We start from the raw sequence: 22,784 nt of genomic DNA on the forward strand, positions 1-22,784 counted from the left end.
AGGATCTTCGATTTTGCAATAGGCCTACTTGACAATTTGAGTGCAAATAGTACTTTGAAGAGAAAATATTAAGAAAAAAAAATCGGATTATTCACAGAGGACGCTACAAAATAATATTTACATTTTGTAAAATATGCTTAAATATGCGTCTACCCTACTCTATTTGATAGTCAAAATTCATTGTTATTGATATTGTCAAAAAAACATGACGTTAACACGTAAACTTTTAACATATGGATTTGCAGCCGCCGAATTATGTAAAATAAGAAAGTTAGTATCACTTCCTGTTAAACCGGAAGTGGTGGAAAACAGTCGAATACGTTAAAAATAAAAAAGCTTCGGTTACTGCCGGCGCAGATGTATATAGCTCCGCATTAATCCGCACTAATCACGGAGCTATATCCATCTGTGCTGCCGGTGCAACCCGTATGTGTATCGATTTCTACACGACCAGTAGTATTAATCTATGATCTACATAGTATTATTAATTTTAATTTTGGAACTAGCCAAACTATTGCAAATCATTGGATATAGTAAATTACTGAAATTATTGACAATCACCTTGCCGACCGATTCATTAATTTTCCAAATACAAGAGATGAGAGACAACTTAATAAATTAACATTTATGTATTAGTATTGATTATTATATTATGTATAGATGCTATTGATTCACCCATGTTGCCATATTAAAACCAAAAATGGATGAGCACAAGCTTTTATGATTTTCAATTAATTCAATTATTATTTCGCTATGGGTAGTGGTGGTTTTAAACGACTTTTTTTTAAAGAAATAATATGGGCATATATTTAAAAAAAAAACACAAAGGCGAGAAAATTAACAAAACAAATGCAAATTCATAGAGTGTTTATCAAGAGTATTTGTCTTTTCTATTGTTAAACACTCTAATAATTTTCATTCCTTTTGTTAATTTTGTCGCCTCCGTGTTTTTTTTATTTAAATATATACCCACATTATTTCTTTAAAATAAAAAAATATCCTTTAAAACCACCACTACCCATAGGGAAATAATAATTGAATTCATGGAAAATCACAAAAACTTGTTGTGTTCACACACTTTTGGTTTTATTATGGCAACGTGGGTGCACCATATAAATCACTAGCACCTATATAATACCAGAAAAATTGGATCTCTCCATAAATCTTAATTTATTAAGTTGTCTCTGATCTCTTGTATTTGAAAAATTAATGAATCGGTCAGCAAGGTGATTGTCGATAATTTTAGTAGTTTTATGGATCCAACGACTTGCAGTAGTTTCGTTAATTCCAAAATTAAAATCTTGTGCAATGCTTCTTCGATAACAACCTGTGGCATAGAATCTTAACATACTAGCTGCTAATTCAATGGTAACTTTACGTCTCGTCTATTAGTTTTAGGGTTTAAGAAAGCTTCTTGATAAACAAAATATGAAAACGATAAACAATCGATGAAACAAATATGTTTAAAAAAGGATACTGACACATTATGCACGTGTTAAATAAGGAAATAGATATATCGTCTAATGCATACGATATACCCAAGCGGGTCTTCGACAAATCGTTAAAATTTAAGGATTGTAAGACACTCACGATTTAAAATTTTATTTAGAATCAGTCATATCGAGTAATCGTGTCGAATCGTGATTTTCGAATCCCAGCCCTGGGATTGGCGGATTGCCTAGTTTTTAACGATTTGTCGACAACACGCTTGGGTATATCGTATACACCAGACGATATAGCTTCTTTTCTTCTTCCTTTTTCAATATGTGCGTAATGTGACAGCATCCTTTTTTAGACGTATTTGTTTCATTTATTGTTTACCAATAGTCATACCAGGCCTATATTTGTGTTCTGTGATACCAGGTTTTCATCATAGAAAAACAACCAAGGGGTTTCTGTGATTTTCATTAGTATATCAAGAAGCTTTCTTAAACACAACAACTAATAGATTTAATTCGACCCTATTTTCCACAACCTTCTGTTAATAATAGAGTCAGAGAAACTAGAGTTACCATTGAATGGGCAGTCGATGTTAAGATTTTATGCCATAGATTGTTACCAAAGAAGCATTCGAGAAGATTTTAAATTTGGAATTAGCGAAACTACTACAAGTCGTTGAATCCATAAAATTACTGAAATTATTGACAATCACCTTGTTGACCAATTCATTAATTTTTCAAATATAAGAGATGGGAGACAAATTAATAAATTAACATTTATAGAGAGATCCAATTTCTCTTGTGTTATAGGTCCTATTGGTTGAGTTTGCTATTTGTTTTAAAGATGTTATTTTAAATTCATGATTTTCTTTCTAAAAAGTTCTCTTTCAATATTGGGAGTAATATTTTAATTAATTTGCAGCATGCAATTCTAGGTTTCTGGTAAGAAAATCTGATTTTATTGATTACTATTATGTTGTTGTCAATCTTTAGTCTTTAATAAAATCAAATTCAAATGAATTCAATGAAGAAGTTTCACTTAAATTAAAATTTTCCTGAAAATTTCATTGATGTGAGAGTATGTATATTTCAAAATGTATTTTTTATTTATATCGAAAACCACTATTTAAAAAAAAAAAACGCCGAAATAAGTCAAAAGGTTTGTCAAGGGGGACAACTTTCTAACCTAAAATTACTTCACCTCCTTTCACCCATTGTCCCCCAGGGTCATCCCCTTAAAAATTTTAAATGGCAAGGGGTATCGAATAATAGCTTGTTTAAAAGGTCTTTCGAAGTCTTTTATTTTGATTTTTTTAAATCGGTCGATTCATTTTCGAGAAATTTAGAAAAATCTTTGTTTATCTTAATTTGTTCAGATGTTCAAATTTCTGACGGACATTTTCAAAAATATGTTGTGTATCATGACAGCTGTCGATGATGCGTTGACGAAGTTCCTCCAAACTTTCAGGTTGGGGAGTAAACATAATAGATTTCAAATGACCCCATAGAAAAAAGTCTAACGGCGTTATATCAGGACATCTAGCAGGCCATTCTATAGGCCCCCTTCGCCCTATTCATTTATCTGGAAACTCGTCGTCTAGCCATTGCTGAACGGGAAGAACATAGTGAGGAGGAGCGCCGTCTTGCTGGAAATATATTTCAGCCTCATTAAGTATAGGGTTTCCATCATCATCGATTTGGTTTTCAATGGATTCAGTGATAAGCGGATTGATGGGATTTTCCAACATATCCAAATAAATTTCTCAATTTAAATTTCCGTTAATAAATAATGGCCCAATCACTTTATTTCCTAAAATGCCTGCCCATACATTAATTTTTTGAGGGTACTGGGTATGCCCTTTTACAAATGCATGAGGATTTTCATTGCTCCAATATCTACAGTTATGCCTATTAGCAAATCCATTTAGATAAAATGTGCATTCATCGCTGAAGCAGATATTCTTTACATGAATAGTATTATCATTAATCGCTTCAGTCATTTTTTCACAAAACTCAACTCGCCTATCGAAATCGTCTTCGGTTAACTCTTGCAATATTTTCATTTTGAATGGATAAAATTTATGAAGTTTGATAACTGTGTGAACAGAGCCTAATGAAATACCAGCGGCAGCAACAATTTTGCGTAATGAAGTATTAGGATTTATTCCAAAATGACTCAAAACCTCAACTTGAGCGGCTTCATCCAAAATTCGCCGATGGTCACGTTTTTTATTTGTAACAGATCCAGTTTCAGTAAACTTAGTAACAAGGTCCAAAACATACCTATGCGAAGTTATCTTCTCCGGATGTCTGGCGTTAAGCGTGACGGCAGTTTGCCGAGCACATTGATTTTGGGCACCATAAATTCCATAATAATTTCCACTCTTTCGGGTAATGTGTAAACCATTTTGGAAGTAAAATCTTGAATTCAGCAAATAAGTTTTCACTATTCCAAGACTGTCACAAATGTAACTGACGGCAAAATAAATTATTTATTTTCATGTATAACACCCTGTATGTTTATACTAAAAAGTTGTTTATATTTTCAAAGAGTTATTTTGTTTTGTAGATGGATATATTGTTTCTTTTGACAATACTCTGCTATAGAATTTTTAATTAATTTTTAAAATCTGTTTAATTTTTCTTTAGGAAACAGATACAAGTACGTATTAAATAAGAATAATTCATCCTCTATTGAATTTATCTTTTAATAAAATGAGGATATTATTAACCTAATGGGAATGCCTTTAGATGTATTATGAGAAAATAGCACAAAAATGTTGATGTTTTCTAATCTGTTTAAAATTAGGGTAGTTCAATGCTAACATAATCAATGCTAAAATACTTTTAAACATTTGTAGATTAATTCTAATTTATATAATGTCTGTTATAATAAATTATTGTATATTATGTATATCATTTAAGTAATTTTTTTTCAGGAAAATTAAATAATAATATGTATTAAAGAAAAACAGTTTTATTTTTATTTGTCCAATTGGTGATAAGTCGTACACTATTGTTTATTGATTATTGCAGTAAATTAACTCATTTAGCGATATAAAATAATGCTGAAAATTTGTATTTTTGTTCAGATCTATATCCGATGCTAACACCTAATCAAAAAGGCCCTTTTTTCTACGAGTAACCTTTTTGAGTAGGCGTTTACTTTAGATATTACGATTAAATGATAAGATTGTCAGATTAAATGAAATTTGATTTTCCGCCTTAATTTGGCCACGCCTGTCTACCATTTTGATTGGTCCAATTAGACACGTCAAACTGTCAAGTTAGTTACAACTCTTTCCGTTGCCAAGCGAGAGGACGATAGCTGATTTGTCAGAGGAATTTCTGGAATTTATTTGTCAGAGGTTGCATCAGTTTGTATATTTACCACCACTTTTCTATATATTTGTGTTCTGTGGTACTATTCTAAATTACATTGTCAACTGTGAGTATAGCGGATTGTCAGTTGTCTAGTTTTTGGCGATTTGAAACAACACGCATGTATGTGCATACATGAACTATTTAGATGTTTTGTAATAACATCAGACATTTCAGAATATCGATGATACTATCGATGAATATTGCACATCCCTACACTTGTATGTTCTGTGATTTGAGACAGAGCATTTCGAGGTTATGTGTGATGTGATTCTTTTGTTTATTTGTCTATTATAGTTTTCAGTATTATTATTTTTATATATATAACAATATATTTATCAATTCATTGGATTTTGGTATTAAACGAATTGAATTTTTTCAGAGGCTGAGTTTTAACTGCCTTCTGCTAAAAATATTTGTGTTTGTATAGTGTAATAACTAAGTAAGTTGAGCTTGAATTCCGTTTTTGCTTGAAACTTTGCTATTCACCGTGTTTTTAGCCTTTAGTTCTTTGCTTTACAGTAGGGGAATTCAATCACATGAATAGTACTAACTTAGTGATTTGTATCAAAAGATATTACTTCTACTGAAATTAAATCATAGATATTATAGGGTAGGCCTACTACGGCGTATTGTAAATATATATACAAGTTTATGCAATTACAAAAGGGTTTTGCGTTTCGTATGAGTCGACAAGTGAGATTCATATCAGTGGTATGAATATAAACCCTCTGTACTTTGCGTTTTACACTGGCATGAGTGATACAGGGGAAGACAGCCTCCTCCTCATCCTGCTCATCAAATGATAGTATACTAATTGTGGCGGAAAGACATAAAACATTCAAAATTATAACAAATCACATAAACTTAACAACCATTGATGGCTTACATTGAAATAACAGGAAGTTCATTGAATCTTATTGATTTTAAGAAAATTAAAAATTAAGATCTTAACAGAATATCTGTTAAATTTATTAGCACTTCTGCTGCTAATAATTTTACAAATAATAAAGCACTTCTGGATAATGGTTATAAAATTTTTATTCTCTTTAGTTTTGTTACTTGTAAGGGAATATTTAGACATATAGAAATTGAGGATAAAGTACATGATGGGATGTAAATTCTGTTATTAAAAATAATTATACCTCTTATATACCAACAGGCAACAACCAACATTTCTTTTTTATGCAAGTGAAATGGTAAATAAGTAAGTAAAATATTATTAACAATACACATATTTTATAACATTACACAGTTTGTGTTCAGACAAGTCAAAATATAAATCTAATGGCTAGAAATATGTATAAAAAAGTTGAAATTTCAATTGTTACATGTTAAAGCATAAACACAATTCAAAGAAAATATAGAATGCTAAGAGAAGCCTAGAGAAAACAAACCTTAATACAAAATTAGCAAATAAATACAGGTAATTTAATATTAAAAAATGTATATTTTAATACAGTTTCATTCGAAAACATCATCAAAAAAAAATTAAAACTATTTCCCAAGTATTTATGGAAAGAATAAAAAGCACCATTTACCAAATATAATTTAATTTTTTCAAAAAATGTTGTTCGATGTTCCTACTATGCCTGGTGTTGTAATAGGTATATCGGAGTAAATTCTAAATTGGAAGTTCTTATTACTAATGTAAATTCAACATTGGTAGATGTATGCCCAAGGAAATGCGGAAATGCTCTGAAGTAATGCCTATCCATTAAAACTTCAAGATATCCTGAGCATGGCTAGAATGGCACCTATTTGCAGAAAAATAAGGTGGGCAAGTATGGTATGTAGACAAAACAGAAATAAGTCTAGAGAGTCTTGGAAAATTGTTAATGACTTACGTGGCGAACATGGGAACCCTTCTGTTTCTAATAGCACAGTGTCGGCCGAAACACTCAATCATTTTTTCCAGGGTGTTGCTTTGGGTCTATCAATATTATTGCCTCAGTCTGTTGGAGATCCGCGCTCATACTTACACAACATTAAGGTGCCTGAAACATTTTTCTTTAGACCAACAGATTCTAGTGAAATAATGGAAGCTCTATCCTCAATGAAAAATAAGAACTCCTCTGAATGGGATGGGCTGTCACTAAAGGTCCTAACAGCGCTACCGCTACCAACCCTTGATTCTTTGGCTGAGGTGTTAAATGTTTCACTTTTAAGTGGGTCCTTTCCACATTTACTCAAGGATGCCTTGATTATACCATTATTTAAGGGTGGAAACTATGATGACCCATCAAATCTCAGACCCATAGCCCTGCTTCCCACGCTTGGCAAGCTTGTAAAAAGATTGGTAAAAACTAGGATGATGGAATTTCTGAAACGGCATAATGTTCTTAACCATCAGCAATTTGGATTCCGGACGAAACTGGGTACATCTGATGCTATTTTCAATTTTTTGGAGAGTCTGTACATGGGGTTGAACGCTGGGGAGAGTGCGGCGGCGGTGTTCTGTGACTTATCTAAGGCGTTTGACTGTGTAAGTCACAGAATACTGCTACAGAAGCTAGAAACCTATGGATTCAGAGGAGTTGCTCTCGACTGGTTTCATTCTTACCTATCTGGAAGAACACAAAGGGTATTCTTTGACAATGATATGTCATCCCGTCTGAATATGGACGCTGGTGTACCCCAGGGTTCTGTTCTTGGACCAATATTGTTCCTGCTATATGTCAATGATATCTCTCAAATTCCAATTAGGGGCAAATTTACTATCTTTGCGGATGATACAACATTACTTTGGCATGACACTGACACCAACAGATTAAGGAATATTGTTGATGAAGATTTAATTCTTGTAAAGTCATGGTGTGAATCTAATAGATTAACTTTTAATATTTCTAAAACTAATATTTTAACTTTTAAATGTAACCTTGGAACTGTCACTTTGCAAAATGAAACAATAAGTCCTTCTGAAACATGCAAATTTTTGGACCTGACGATTGATAAGCAATTAAAATTTGAAAATCATATCTCCTCTTTATTAGGGAAGTTATCATCCAACTGTTATGCTATTAGAGTAATAACACATTCTCTGGGACTTGATGTGGCCAAAATTGCCTACCATGCTCTTATAGAGTCTTATCTGAGATACGGTATTGTGTTTTGGGGTGTGTGCTCTCAGTATTTGTTCAGCTCTCTATTTATTTTGCAAAAAAGAGCCATACGCTATATGTGTGCAGCTCCCTATATCCGCCATTATTTTTAAAACACTCTGTCCTGACATTGCCATGCCTTTTTATTTTAGAGACTGTTTGTCTTATCCACAAAAAATATCGCCATCAACTTGGCCCCCCCTCCTCGGGTTACAATCTCCGAACAACCTTCTCTTTACCTCTGTCTATCCCAAAAAGTGAGCAGATTAAGTCCTCTTTTGTGTACGGGGGCAGAAGGCTTTTTAACCACCTACCCCTTTATATAAGGCTAATAAATTGTGAAAAACATTTTAGGAAAAATATAAAGAAACTCTTGCTTGCTAAAGCATTTTATTCTGTAGACGAGTTTTTAAATACAATTTTTTGACAGTGAAGAGTTCTGCGCAGCGTAATGTGAATTGTTACTACCCTTTCTTTGGGTGTGTTCTATATTCTATGTATGTAAGAATTGTTAAAATTTTTATATTTTTGTAAAAGATTATGTTGTCAACTATCTTTAAGATTTTATATAATGCTTTGTTAACAACAGATGATGTTACGTAACAATAAAGCTATTTTTGACTTTGACTTTGTGTTATATAAAAAATAACCTATTTATCTTCAGAACAAAATATGTAGACAAATAGGCTATTACAATAAGGATGTAATAGGTTCTAAAGATTTTATCAACCATGAAAAGTATTCTATCCATAATAGTTTGACCCTTCATTGTGAATAAAAGGCCTGACTGATGAGGAAAGACTTGCATAAATTTTAAAGTGTTTTTTGTTTGTAGCTTATTATGAATCAAATATATGAATTGCAAGTGAATCTGGGCCACTCCAGATGCCAGAGGGCCGTCATCAGGTTATGTCTGTTTCACGTGCACATCCTTGTGTCTGAGATAGTCATCAAGGTGTCCTTTAATACAATTTGGATTTTTCAGTATAAAGAGACAGGGTATTGTGCGTATTTTAAGGTTAATGAAAGCCTTTCTATAGTCAGCTTGGTAAAGTAGCCATGCAATCATTTAAACTATCTTTTTTATGTAAGCTGTAAACAAATGCATTGCCAATAATCGAATTGATCAGACTAAAGTGTGCTTGCATGATGACCCCTGGTGATGCAGTCAGTAAGCCGTGACAGCAAAAAAACATTACATTCAAGCTTCCTACAACTTATTTAAAAATTGAGTATGTGTGGGTTTCCCATCTAAGTCCGAGGTCTAAAAATACACCCAACAATTTTGTTGAGGCAATGTCTTCAATGTTAGTCATACCATGAATTGTGAAGATCATTGACTGAGTCTTACCTGCATTCAGAAAGCTTATTCGCTGTAAACTATGTCTCGGCTCAAACGGCGCTTCGCTTGATCTCTCTAGCTGCTGCGAGGCCCCCCTCACACATGTGATGACTGTGTCATCTGGAAACAGATTATAACGCACAGTGTTCAAATTCTGGAAGGTCATTAATGTAAATTAGAAATAGAAGTGGCCCCAATATGCTTTTGCATTTGACCATCGTTTAAAGTCGCACCTTCTTTTAATTAATAATCCAATGGTTAAATAAATATGGGTGTTGGTGAAGTGTGGTGATTTTACTTACTTTGTTGTCTGTATATCAAGTCTGTATCATCTGCGTGTGAAGGTTTTGGTAGTGAGATAGTGATAAGTTATTATAATTTATCAGATATCTAACAAGTTTCACAATGTCATGGTCAAATGCGGAGGATTAGGATTAATTAGTTATTCATTGCTAATATATTTTCCACATTGTTTAGAATGCTTTTATGTTTCTTGCTTTCATATATTGTGCCAACACATTTACCTCTGTAAATTAATAAATAATACTTATAGCATAATTTAAATTCTGTCTTAAGCTGCCCAGATCAAGAAAGAATTCAGAGGTCTCTATATGGTCTAGAGGCAGGTAGTCGCGGATCTCAGACGAAGCGTACTGGAAAATTCCTAGCAGCAAACCCATAAACCCAGCAAGCCAAGTCTAGTATTATGGATCCTTCGGAAAAGACTAAAAAAAAATTACAGAATGCTCTTAAGCTAAGCGGCTTCAATATTAGAAGGTATAATCTGTTTTTTTATTTTAATAATTGTCTTTTATTGAACATAAATGTTTTTGAGTGTATTAGATCTTAAAACATATTATAGTTGCTGGCCTTTGTGACTTTTCTGCTAACTGCTTAATTTGACTTGTTCAGTTTTCCATGTACAGGGTTTTCAAAAAAAATGTTTAATATTATAAAATTAATTATTTTGTGATAATACGATTTGTGTCTAACTAATTTTGGAGTTATATGATACCATTGAACAACGGTTGCAGTTAAAGAGGAGGAAACAATAACAAAAGATTGTGGGGATTTCATGAAATTATAAACATATCTTGAAAATTTTATAGAGAACAGTAATTTTATTCTAAGCGAAATTCGAAAAACAAGTTATAATTAAGCCCGAACAACGAAAATTTCTGTCACGTTGTCCTAAAACTCAATATGTATAAAATGTATTTTGTTTAAGTATATATTTTTATTACCTTAAAGATATACCAAATATAAACCAAATCAAAAAAAAGGTTTTGTGGACCTTGTAAAATTTGAATCAACTTAATTTAATTTGAAACAAAAATATATAAAAACCCATTTTATATTTAGTTGTAGATGCATGTTAGAACAGATTTTACATCAATTATACAGTGCTTTCATTTTAAAATGGACCACCCTTAATCACTTCTTTAAAAAAAACACGTCAATTTAGATATACAGGGAGGCGTTTAATTTTATATTTGAATGATGACCTACTCATCTTGAGCTAACCTCACTTTGATATGTAAAATGGAACCCCCATCGTATGATACATTAATGTAGCAGCATTAAAATGTCTATTCAAGAGTGCCAGAAAAGAAACAAAAACGGTTAACGTATAAGTGAATAGTAACCAAAAATGTGTGGTAATAAAAGACATTTTATCTGTGACAATTCACAATGGATAACTAATATTTCAAAATGTTCTGTATACAAATTTAAAAAAAAAAAGTTTTTCCTCTATAAAATTCAAGTCCTTCAACAACTAGGAGAAGACGATTTTCATAGGAGAATTCAATTTTGCGAACTGATGTACGTGCCAGCGAATTGACGGGGACTCCCATTTAGTAAAGAACATATGTTAAAAACGTATCATCCATTTTTCTCTAAGAGACCAAACGAAAACAAAAACAAAGGTAAGGACACAAAGTCAACGTCTCATCCAATCTATATAATTTCTTAAAAAAGCTTAAAAGCTACACGTGTTTCGCTCCTGTCGGAGCATCATCAGGCCTAGACCTACACAGATCACATTACAACAACAATAGTTGTAATGTGATCTGTGTAGGTCCAGGCCTGATGATGCCGGAGCATTGACCTATGTCGGAACAGGAGCGAAACACGTGTAGCTTTTAAGCTTTTTTAAGAAATTATATAGATTGGATGAGACCTTGACTTTGTGTCCTTACCTTTGTTTTTGTTAAGAACATATGTTTATGTGATAAGATAATCCACTAGATGAAAATGGTGTTGGGATACTAAACGAAAATAAATGTATTTCCAACAAAATGGAGCTCCTCCGCTTTGACAGTTCGAGAGTGACTTAATGAACAGTTTCCAGGGATGTGGATTGGCAGGTGTGATGCAATTGAATGGTCCGGCCCACACGGTCGCCAGATTTAACAACACTTGCCAATATTCGTGACGAGTTTCAAAACAAATTTATTTATTGTCTTGCAAATAAGGGAGCACATTTTGGTACTTTGACATATCAAAGTGAGGTTAGCTGGAGGTGATTAACAAAAGAACTTTGTCAAATATAAAATGCAACAATAGATTTTTATTTTTTTTAAGAAGTTTTCACCCTGTATATGATGAGACATTGTTGATATTACTACCTGGCTAGTGTAAAAGTGGCTTTTTACGTTGTCTAGTGAATTTAAATACTCATTGAATTTGAATTACATTAAATATTTTGCTCAAAGTGTTCTACGAAAAAAACTTTTCATAACATTTTTAAACGTTGTAAATTATTAATTTGGAATCAATCAACTCTTAAAAGATACGAATACAGTGGATTTTTATTTAGGTAAATTAAAATATTTGATAATTGAAATATATTGACAGTATCGATGATTAATTTCATATATCCGCTTTTCCTCTAGCCTCTTGAATAATATTTTGTAATTTCTCTTTCAGGGAATTTTGTTCATATTTAGTGGAAAAATTTGGTGATTCAGGACTTAACTTGAATTGCAACGAAATATTTGATGAAACCATAAAAAACATCAGCTCTGTGCTAGAAAACCAATGTTCTTCTGGACAGAGTATTGAAAGAGAGCACATAGAAAGAGTTCTGGAGGTGTGTTTACACTCAGGCTATGATCATAATGAAACAGTCTTTAATGTAATAAACGCATTTGATTTCCCAAGACTCAGTTATCACCTAGACAGAAAAATTTACCAGCAAGACCACCAGAAAAGCAAATTATTAGCTGAACCGGAAGTTAATTCAAAAATGTTCCTTGATCGTTACTCAAAAGTTTTACAACGGACCAGGCGGATATTTGCTCATTCTTTACTACGTGGTGAAAAAAATCAGTTGACATTACAAACTGTTGATTTTTTGTTGACTTCTTCTGAGGTTACTTTGGATAGGACATTGATATTGGGTGCCCTGCTGCAAGGACCAGATGGAGGATTAGTATTAGAGGATCCTACTGGCTTTGTGAAGTTGGATCTAACCCATGCAAAGTAAGCTTAATATTATTTTTTATGTACCCCAAACTTGTTAGATTGACTTTGCATTTGAGGTACAAATTAAGTTTTTGTCCCGTTTCTAGGTTTCCATCATCTCCGTTAACGTTTAACGCATGAGTTACATACCCCTTTCACCCTATATTATCATTATTATTGTTAAGTTCATTTTTAGCTTTATAAGCAATTTCATTTACTTTTTATGCTTTCGCTTTTAGTTTACCAGTTTACCAAGTCAATCAGGGCTAAGTCATTGTTTTAAACATACCATTTTATACAGGGTGTTTCAGAACTATGGGATCAAACTTCTGGGGGTTGTTCAGTGCAACAGAAGAATCCATTTGAGTATAGGAACCCATGTCCGGAAATGCGTCACTACGCCACTACGGCCCTAAGACGCGTTAAAATTTATAAAAAACATTAATTACCTAAATAGGATCTGCTGCATTTATTTTTACATTTTATACAGGATACCATAACAATTGTTTAAAATCAACGCTTATCAATGTCAATTCACAATGTCATGTTTAAAAATTTTATAGCTTACAATTTTTAAACATTTATTGCCAATGGAAAACTTTACCAATCAAGAATTGGCGGATATGCATTTGGCATACGGAGCAACAAACTGCAATGCAGGAGCAGCATCGCGGTTGTATCATGAACGTTATCCCGAACGACCGCATCCTGGATACAAAAAGTTTATTGCGGTTCATCGGCGGCTCGCTGAGACAGGCATGTTTAAGACCAAGATGCATGATACTGGTGTTGCTTGAACCGTAAGAACGGTCAAATTTGAAGAAGAGGTGCTTCAGCGAGTTGCCGATGAACGATCAAATAGCACACGTGACGTCGCTAAGAATATGAATACGAGTAACGCTTCTGTCTGGCGGGTACTACACGAGCAAGTGGTAAGGATGGAGTTCCTTACCACTTCCAGAAAGTGCAAGGTATGACTGCAGCCGATTATCATCATAAAGTTCAATTTTGTCGATGGCTTCTGGATCACATCATTGCACAACCAATTTGCTCTCCAGTTTGCTCTCGCTCCGCTTCTACTCACTTTAGTGAAGTGTTAAATGATAATAAATTAGTAAAAAATCAAAATAATCTAGAACTTAACTTAGATATTTCCACAGAAATAAAAGAGAAAGAAAAAATAAAACAAGATATAAAAAATAACTCAAAGTTTAATTTTTAGAGGTTTAGATATAAAAGAAAATCAATTTTTAGAAAACAAAATGGCACAATTTAAAACAGAATATTTAAACTGTGTGCCACAGTTCGATGGTAATCCATCTGGGCTTAATCGATATCTTACTATCTGTAAATCGATTATTGATAATTTTTATAATGCTACCAACGTTGCAAATTTTCAAATCATTTACATATTAAACAGCTTGATAGGTAAATTATCAGATAATGCAAAACTACCCAATTGTTACGCGCATTGTGCATTGTTACGTTGTCTTAACCGTAGAGACAACCCCGTTTTACACCAATTTGAAAGACAGAAAAATTAATTACTTTTTTAACAATAAACTAATAGATAACTCCAATAGGCAGCTACTCCAAAAATACAACCTTTTTAATCCATCTTTTGTCCTTATTAATATATTTTTTGTATGTAGTATAATATAGTGAATTATACGGGTCAAATACCCGTTTTGAAAGATTTACAAGCACTTAACTACAAAAACTACACAATTTATAAACGGAACATAGTTTACTGTGAAAAGATGTTATTTTAGCCCTAAATAACACGCGCGCCATAAATTTATAGCGGATGTCGAGAAAAAAAAATAAGTAATTTATTTTAAAGCGGTTTTCTTATGTAAACCCGCTGTCGTTGTCCCTGGTTGGCCTGAAGCAAGAGGAAGGAGAAAGAACGGATAGACCTAATCTAAAATTTTATTTAAATTATTGTTTGCAGTCTGTTGCGCGTATGCAGAACTTTTACAAAAAAAATTCATAAGCTCTTCGAAAAATATAAACTCTCATTGCTGCTGCTGCTGCTATATAAATTCTAAAAAATTAAACTTTCTAAAATTTACCATTGTTTTCAAGCTGGTTAGTCTCTTGTGTAAAGAAAGGCTATAAAGTAGGATATAGGAACCATGAAGTAAACTCAAAGTATTTTAAACTTTAAATATGTAAAATTTAATACAAACCTTTTCACTGCTATCTTCCGCCAATTCCATTGATTCTACATAATCCATATCAACTTCAGATAAGCTAGTTGTAGGCATTTTTGCTTCCATTGCAAGTTTTTTGCGTTTGTAGTAAGTTGCAGCATATTTAAAATCTTTATTGATCCCCAGATTGCATTTAACATGTATCCTGATTGTATAAAAGATGACCCTTTTATAGTAAGCACAGTATTCCAAAAATCTGCTCCTAGATTTAGTGCATTTCTACCAGCTTCTAGAATATTTAAGTTACCCCAAAAAGAAAGTCTTAAATTGTATTTATTTAAGTTTCATAATACTTTTAATGGACTTTTAGGATTAGATAATTTAAAAGATTTACAGGCAAACTTAGATTTTAAACACGGTTATTTAGTTACCCCCTATGCAAAAGTAAAACTACATTACCATCAAACTAAACCAGAACTCAATTGTATCACTGTCAAACCTAGATCGGAACAAGTAATTAAAATAAAAACAACAATAATAAATGGCGAAATAATTATTCCTCACCAAAAATTTCACAACTGCGAAATACCTGAATGTATAACAACACCAAAAACGGGTTAGCAATAACAACTATTTAAAAAAAAACACTTGCAATCCCATAACTTTAGACTTTTCCAAACCAATAGAAGTAGAACAGTTCGATAGAAAATTCCTCGAAACAATTAATTTCAATAATTTTGACGATTCCCCAAAAGAATTAAATTTAGACCTTTCAAAACTTTGACCATTTTAATTCAGAAGAAAGAAAAAGTATCCTAAATCTTTGTAAAGAATTTTCAAATATCTTCTATACCTGGTCCGCCCCCATTTGGTTGTACCAAAAATTGGATGCTTCCAATAAACAGAAATGGCGTGTAGGAGTCGACTTTAGGAAATTAACCAAAAAAACAATCGATGATAAATACCCGTTACCTAATATCACTGATTTCTTAGACAAGTTAGGTAAATGCCAATATTTTAGTACCCTATATTTTTGGCATCTGGTTTTCAGCAAGTCGAAATGAATAAATCCGATATCGAAAAAACAGCGTTTAATACGGAAAACGGGCATTTTGAATTTTTGCGTATGTCCTCTGGCTTAAAGAACGCCCCCGCTACTTTTCAATGGGTCATGGATTGTATTTTGCGCGGAATTCAAAACGAAAAATACATAAAAAGACATTTTGTATTTACTTAGATGACATAATAATATTTTCAACATCCCTTCAAAAACATACGGAAATAGAAACGTATTTTTCTCTAAGAGACCAAACGAAAACAAAACATATGGAAAGCTTAAGAAACGTTTTTAAAAGGTTTAAGGAAATACTCGCTGGGGGAGCATGCCACTGTCTTCCAGGCCGAAGTATTTGCTGTATTAAAATGCGGACAGAAAATCCTAAGCTGCGGACACCGCAATACAGTCGTATCAATATGCTCGGACAGCAGAGCTGTCATTAAGGCTATCACGGCCGCAAAGGTAAGCTCCAAGCTAGTAGTAGAGTGCATAAAAGTCCTGAAAAACTGGTCCAGGTTGCCTGCAGGGTCTAGTTCGTCTGGATACCTGGCCATGCAGATAATGAAGAGGCGGACTCTCTTGCCAGACTGGGATCCGCGAATGTGCCGATGGGTCGGAACCCATAGTTAGTATCGCCAAATGCGTTGCGGTCGCGTCAATAAAGGGTCTGCTGGACAAGTGGACTTACCGAAGATGGACTGAGTCCCCTGGTATGAGACAGGCCAAAGCGCACATAGGTGGGCCCTCTGCCTGTTTTACCAAAAATCTACTACGCCTAAAAAGACGCGAAATTCGGTTAGTGACAGGTCTTTTAACCGGTCAGTGGCAAATAAGAAGCCATCTCCATACTATCGGTGTTGCGGACAACCCGGAATGCCAATGGTGCTGTAAGGAGGATGAAACCGTTGACCATGTAGTCGGGGAGTGCCCAGCACTCACGCGCGACAGGTTCAAATACTTGGGTAACACTTTCAGTGTAACGAGTGACTTTAAGTCCTTCAGACCAGAGAGCCTTATCGGTTTCTCTAAGGCCATTGGGCTCTGGTAACCCCCTGTGGGACATGACGGGACCGTCAGGAGACCTATATGCACAACTGCCTTGGCAGCCCACTGTTTCGACAATTCATTCAATCGATTCTATTTTACAGGATATCGAAAATGCTTTAACATTTTCCAACTTAAGAATTCTACACTCTAGTATAATTAAAACTGAAGATTTATTTAGTAAATTGAAACGAGTTCGAAAGTTACTTGGTGTAAAGCATATGCCTTTAGAAGTTTCATTAGAAAACACCTTATTATATGAACAAATAATAAAACTAGATAGCTTTATCCTAAATAATAAAATTACATTTCTTCTTCGCATTCCAATAACTAATCAAAAACATTTTAATTAGTTTCACCTTTACTCTCTACCAGTTTATGAACAGAGCATGTTAAAGGTTATAATCCAAAAAATAAATTTTTGCGAAAAAATGAGTTGCATATCTGGCAATCGAATGTCAAGAGATTAAAGAGAAATTCTTTTTCTGCGATAAAAGAAATCCTCCGTAATCTTTGAAGTACCAATCAAGTATCCTTATAAGCAATTTCATTAACTTTTATATTTATATATAAAATATATTTTATATATTTTGATTTAAGTAAAATATATTATTATTATATAAAATATATTTATATATATACACTGGTGGACAAAAGTAGATTGACAAATTCCATTGTTATGGATACATTTTATCTGAAGCAAAGGAAAAACCTGAATTATTGAAAATCACACGAGCCGCCACTGCTTAGGATCCTTATCTCAGGTACCTTGTATAATATACTGTACTTAAACGCATATATATATAACATATATATTTTGTGAAAATACAAGAAGTAGTGTCATGTAGACATTTATTGAAATTCTTACTTTTTTATTTTTTAGATTTGGTTTCATTTCCTTTTTTTTCTAGATACCATCCAGGCTTTTATGTTGAAACCTGCATAATACTTGTAAATGGTTTCTATGAAGACAAAATCTTACATGTTTCCACCATGATAATGCCTACAGGAGAAGATTATGTAAATTCTAGGTAAATCCCATTTAAATAATAAAGTGAAAAATTAATTGATTAATTCGTGGTTTAGGCCCACTTTTGGTAACATAAATTACTTCGGAGGACCATCTAATGTAACACTAAAAGACTCTAAACGGCTCAACAAACATCTAATGGATAACCCAGATGGTATGTTTGTATTTCTTAGTGATGTTTGGCTGGATCATCCTCAAACGTTTCAAAAACTGGAAAAACTGTTTGATCAAATGGAGCAGTTTGCTCCACCAGTTGCTTTTGTTTTTATGGGAAATTTCATGTCTGAATCTCACGGTACTGAAATGCTTGATGTGCTTAAAAAGGAATTTAAAAGATTAGGCGAATTAATTGCCAGATACCATTTGCTTGTTGCCTCCAGCAAATTTGTGTTTGTGCCTGGATTGAATGATCCAAGTACACCTTATATTGTACCCAGGTCAGTCAAGTGTACATAAGCATTGTTTATACTTTAGGTTAAAAAACCAATCCTTTTGGAAAATTGATATAAATCAGGTAATTTTCTAGGCTAGAGCTACCTACTTATATAACTGAGGGCGTAAAAAAAACTTTACCAAATGCCATATTTGCAACAAATCCATGTCGAATCCAATATTGCACCAAAGAAATCGTTGTCTTTAGAGGCGATATATTAAACAAATTACTGCAAGAATCTTTATTTAAGCCCTCAAAACAAGATACGCCGAATTGTGTGAGTAAAAATTACCTATGATTAAAAAAAATATCTTGCAGTCTTACACTTTTAGATAGCGAAGACCATTGTGGGTCAAGGACACCTGTGTCCTTTGAGCTTAAATGCCTTTAATGTTCACTGGGATTTTGACTATTGCATGTCTCTGTATCCTCTACCTGATTTGGCAGTTATTGGGGATAAAGCTGACGGCTACAAAAAACAATATAAAAACTGTATTGTCATGAACCCTGTAAGTTATATTAAATTCTAGATTTTTTTTTTAATTTGGATTAATTTCAGGGCCCTTTTTGCACTGGCGACTTTAGCTTTAAAATGTATTATCCTAACTATGATTTAAATGAGGCTGTTATTGATTGTGCCGTTGATGTAGCTGATAATGATGAAAATGCTATGGAAAATTAGATTATACTTTTTTTGTATATTAAATTTAATTGAAATATGAGTCTGATATATTCATTTTAATTTGTAATTGTCCCATGGTAACACCTCATTTTCTCGACATACAGATTATACATTTTAGACTATTTACAGAGAACCAATAATACGCTTGGTAACCGTGCCATCGAGCAACCGCTACTGTTGTTCTTCGATCTCGTGTTTTAATTTTGTTAGGTAGACCTCTGTCCTTCGCAAAAGACCGTAGATGGTTTCCTTATAACCCCGTAAAACAAGTCATAGAAAAATGAGAAGATCTAGGCGGCCATCTAATATCATCTAGAGGGGCCCTAACATGACAGTTTTTAAAAATTCTTTTACTCCGACCGGATTGTCAGCAGGGGAGCTATCTTGCTGAAAGTGTGGTAATTCCAGATTTTAAACTATTCTTATCCCTGTGTTGTAACGAATGATGGAGTGGTTATTTATATTAAAAACGAGCACAATTTTACTTTTGAGGTTGACCACTCTTAATAAAAAAATTATAAATTTTTCGATTTTAAAAATTGAAAAAAAAAATCCGAATTGCGCTGTATAGATCTCTGTCAACAAATGAAAATAATTTTAATATTTCTTTATACTATATACAAAAAATACACAAAGAAAGGCTTGATCCACCATTGACACGTACTTTAAATCTTTAGTTTTCCAAACATCAATTTCTAACCACTAGCCAAATAATTCAAATTGAGTGCTTTTTTATATAAGAATAATAATGTTTAAAATCAATATTATAAAAATAAAAACTATTTATATCATAATAAATTCAAAACGGAATTACAGAAATTGATTAAAGAAAAAAACAAAAATATAGGCGCAAGTTATTTTCTTGAGATAAAAAGATCAAACTGGATAACAGAGTCCCTTATTAAATCAGTAAATCATAAGAACAATATTTAAGAAAGGATAAAAAATACTTCGCAAGATCATAATATAAAAGAAGACTTTTCTAGATATAACAAAATGCTGACTCAACTCTTAAGAAATGCAAAAATAGAATATTTCCAAACGCAACTAGAAAAAAATAAAATGACCATAATCATCTATGGAAAACTTAAAAATGTTAACAACGTAGACAAGAAAATGAATTTCAGATGTAAAGATAGACGGAAAAAAAGATTAACAAAAGTTAACAAAACAATTGCTAACGGCTTAAATCATTATTCTGGTAGAGTTGCTATTGCTAAACATTCACTTTTGAAGAAACTAAAGTTGAAAATAAAATTATTTTTAAAGGAGCTACAGAAGAAGTTCTTAAAACAAAAAAACCGCCTAGAAATAATCTTACATCAGAGATATTAATAAGACAATATGTTGTAAGACCCTGATACTTTAATGAAAGCAGTAGTAAAAACCATTATTTAAGACATGTGATAGCTATAACGTAGCTAACTATAGGCCAATATCATTGATTGGCAACATGTTAAAAGTTTTTTAAAAAATAATAAAAGAACGTATTATTAATTGCTTGGAAAGCAAAAACATCTTGTCGGATAGCTAATATGGATTTCGAAAAGGGAGATAGACAGAAGATGATGGCGGATTTTTCTTCATTTTTGAAAAAAACTGTCACAAACTGACAATAAGTCATCAGCAGAATACTAGAGACAAAATGCAGTTTTAAAGCTTCGGGTTAAAAAGCAATTGGACAAGGATGATTTGATTATTGAAGCGATAATCTTTATCAAAGTTGCTCATTTTGTTTTTGAAAGTGGCAGACAATGGTAATGTAGAAACAGGTAGTCGGACTGACATTGTCTTTGTTTTCGTACAACACGGCGTTTCGGTCGGTAAGTATCTCCGACCTCTATCAAGTGTAAACTGACTCAAAAATACGAACCCGGAGTAATCTCCAGATTTGTAATTGTTTTGAAAAGTGATTGTGTTGAAAAAGTAAGTATTTAGGTATTGTCGAATCTTCTCATTGCCTAAAGATTCGCGTCATTATTTTTTTTTAGCTAGATTTATATATAATTTTTTTTAGCTATTCTTGTCCCTGTGTTGTGGGTAAATAAAGTGCTTAAAGTTAAATACTAGTTGCATGAATTTAAATGATTTTAGAGTGTCAATATTTTTTAGGTTTTTTATTGTGACATATCTGACTAAAGCTCAAGTTCTGATAAATCGGGATTGTTGATAAAAAAATGTACCAGAGGTGAACAAAAAAATGGTAATGGAGAATAGACCAGCCATAAGTAGCCTAATAAAGAAAATTGATATAGTTGAAACCCAACACAGGGACAAGAATAGTTTAAAATCTAAATAAAAAATTCTTAGAGGCTCTTCAGGAAAGAGCGAAATTAATTCAAAGAAGTTATTTTGTATAATAGTTAAACTTTTAAAAAGTTACATAACAATGAAATACAAATTGCGTCGTATAAAAATCAGCCCTATTTTTGCTCTTTGGTTCCAGTAAAATAAAAATATTTATTTTAGGTGCCAAAGAAGAAACCATCAGCAGAAACAGTCTGACAGAAGATAAGTTTACATTATATTTAAGATTTATATTATCTTGTGAAGTTCAACCTATTAAAAAACACCACGACCGGTCTTCTTGTAGGGGATTTCAGTCTTTACAGTGGTAAGAATTATTTAGACCATCCAAAAAACGGTTGCAAATTCGAGGAATCAGCCGACGCAGTGGTGATAATCCAAAAGAGACCATGTTACTCAAGAAGAAAAAAAAGAGTAAACTGGAATCCAGGATAAATTAAAGAAAACAAAATAAAAACCTTAGAACATTGAAAGGCTAGAATTAGCAAACAACAACTTTGTTTAAGTTCAACGTGTGAATTATATTTAATTAATCGCAACTCTTGTTTTTTAAAAAATAATTTATTAAACACAAGAATACAATTTAGCTTACAATGTTGCAAAACTTACTTACTACTGCGCTAAGATGACTAACTACTCCTCTTTCACGTCCTCTATATATATACTTATGAATGCTGAATAAGCTGTGACAATTATTATCTTAAACTAAACTTATATTAAGCATAAGTGGCCATATAATTCCTCCCTTCCTTAAGTCTGAGAAAATTGGGGATTTTCGAGGGGTTTCAACTCTATGTCCACTTTTACATTTTCTGTTTTGTATTTTTTTATAGAAATACATACTTATGACTAATACAAGGATAATAACAATGATAATTCGCAGAGTAATCGATAATCCGGAATTTATACTATCGAAGTGCTGTAAAGGATGAACTACCAATTTTTGAGCGGTGTCCAAATCTTCTTTAATGTTTTCAAGATTTATTTCTTTTAAGTCTAGAGGTTCGATATTTTGAACTAATCGCTCATCGATATCAATCGAAGGACGTTTTAATCTTAGTTTGATTGTCTCTGGTCTCTGTGAGTCAAAAATTATATCTTTACATTTTTTACTTTACAATCTCCGGGTATAAGTAGGGTTGATTTACTTATAGTTTCGATACTGTATCGATTGGGACATTCAAAATAGATGTTCTTGTCAGAACTCGGAGTTACTATTATTGAATTATCATTTAACTATGTAGCAGACGTCTCTTTATATTTTATAGGTATCATAGGACAATGATTGGTTAGATTAATAGTTTGAGCAATGCAAGGTTCGTTTTGATTAAGCAAATTATTAGG

The 22,784-nt window shown here is 32.7% G+C and overlaps 1 protein-coding gene across 2 annotated transcripts; it reads left to right on the top strand.

Moving 5' to 3' along the window:
* Positions 1-5,067: 5,067 nt before the first annotated feature.
* Positions 5,068-19,173, top strand: LOC126734397 (DNA polymerase epsilon subunit 2). 2 transcript variants are annotated; one of them, XM_050438014.1, is made up of 8 exons: positions 5,069-5,262; positions 9,840-10,040; positions 12,195-12,749; positions 17,900-18,019; positions 18,075-18,455; positions 18,545-18,728; positions 18,784-18,960; positions 19,011-19,173. In XM_050438014.1, the coding sequence occupies exons 2-8, from the start codon at positions 9,970-9,972 to the stop codon at positions 19,131-19,133; spliced, it is 1,611 nt and encodes a 536-aa protein (XP_050293971.1). In that variant the 5' UTR covers positions 5,069-5,262; positions 9,840-9,969; the 3' UTR covers positions 19,134-19,173. The 2 variants fall into 2 exon arrangements, with proteins under 2 accessions (XP_050293972.1, XP_050293971.1); XM_050438015.1 differs by lacking the exon at positions 19,011-19,173 and having other exon boundaries at positions 5,068-5,262; positions 18,770-18,890.
* Positions 19,174-22,784: the final 3,611 nt, after the last annotated feature.

Source organism: Anthonomus grandis, chromosome 3, assembly GCF_022605725.1.
Source record: "Anthonomus grandis grandis chromosome 3, icAntGran1.3, whole genome shotgun sequence".
Lineage (NCBI taxonomy): Eukaryota > Metazoa > Arthropoda > Insecta > Coleoptera > Curculionidae > Anthonomus > Anthonomus grandis.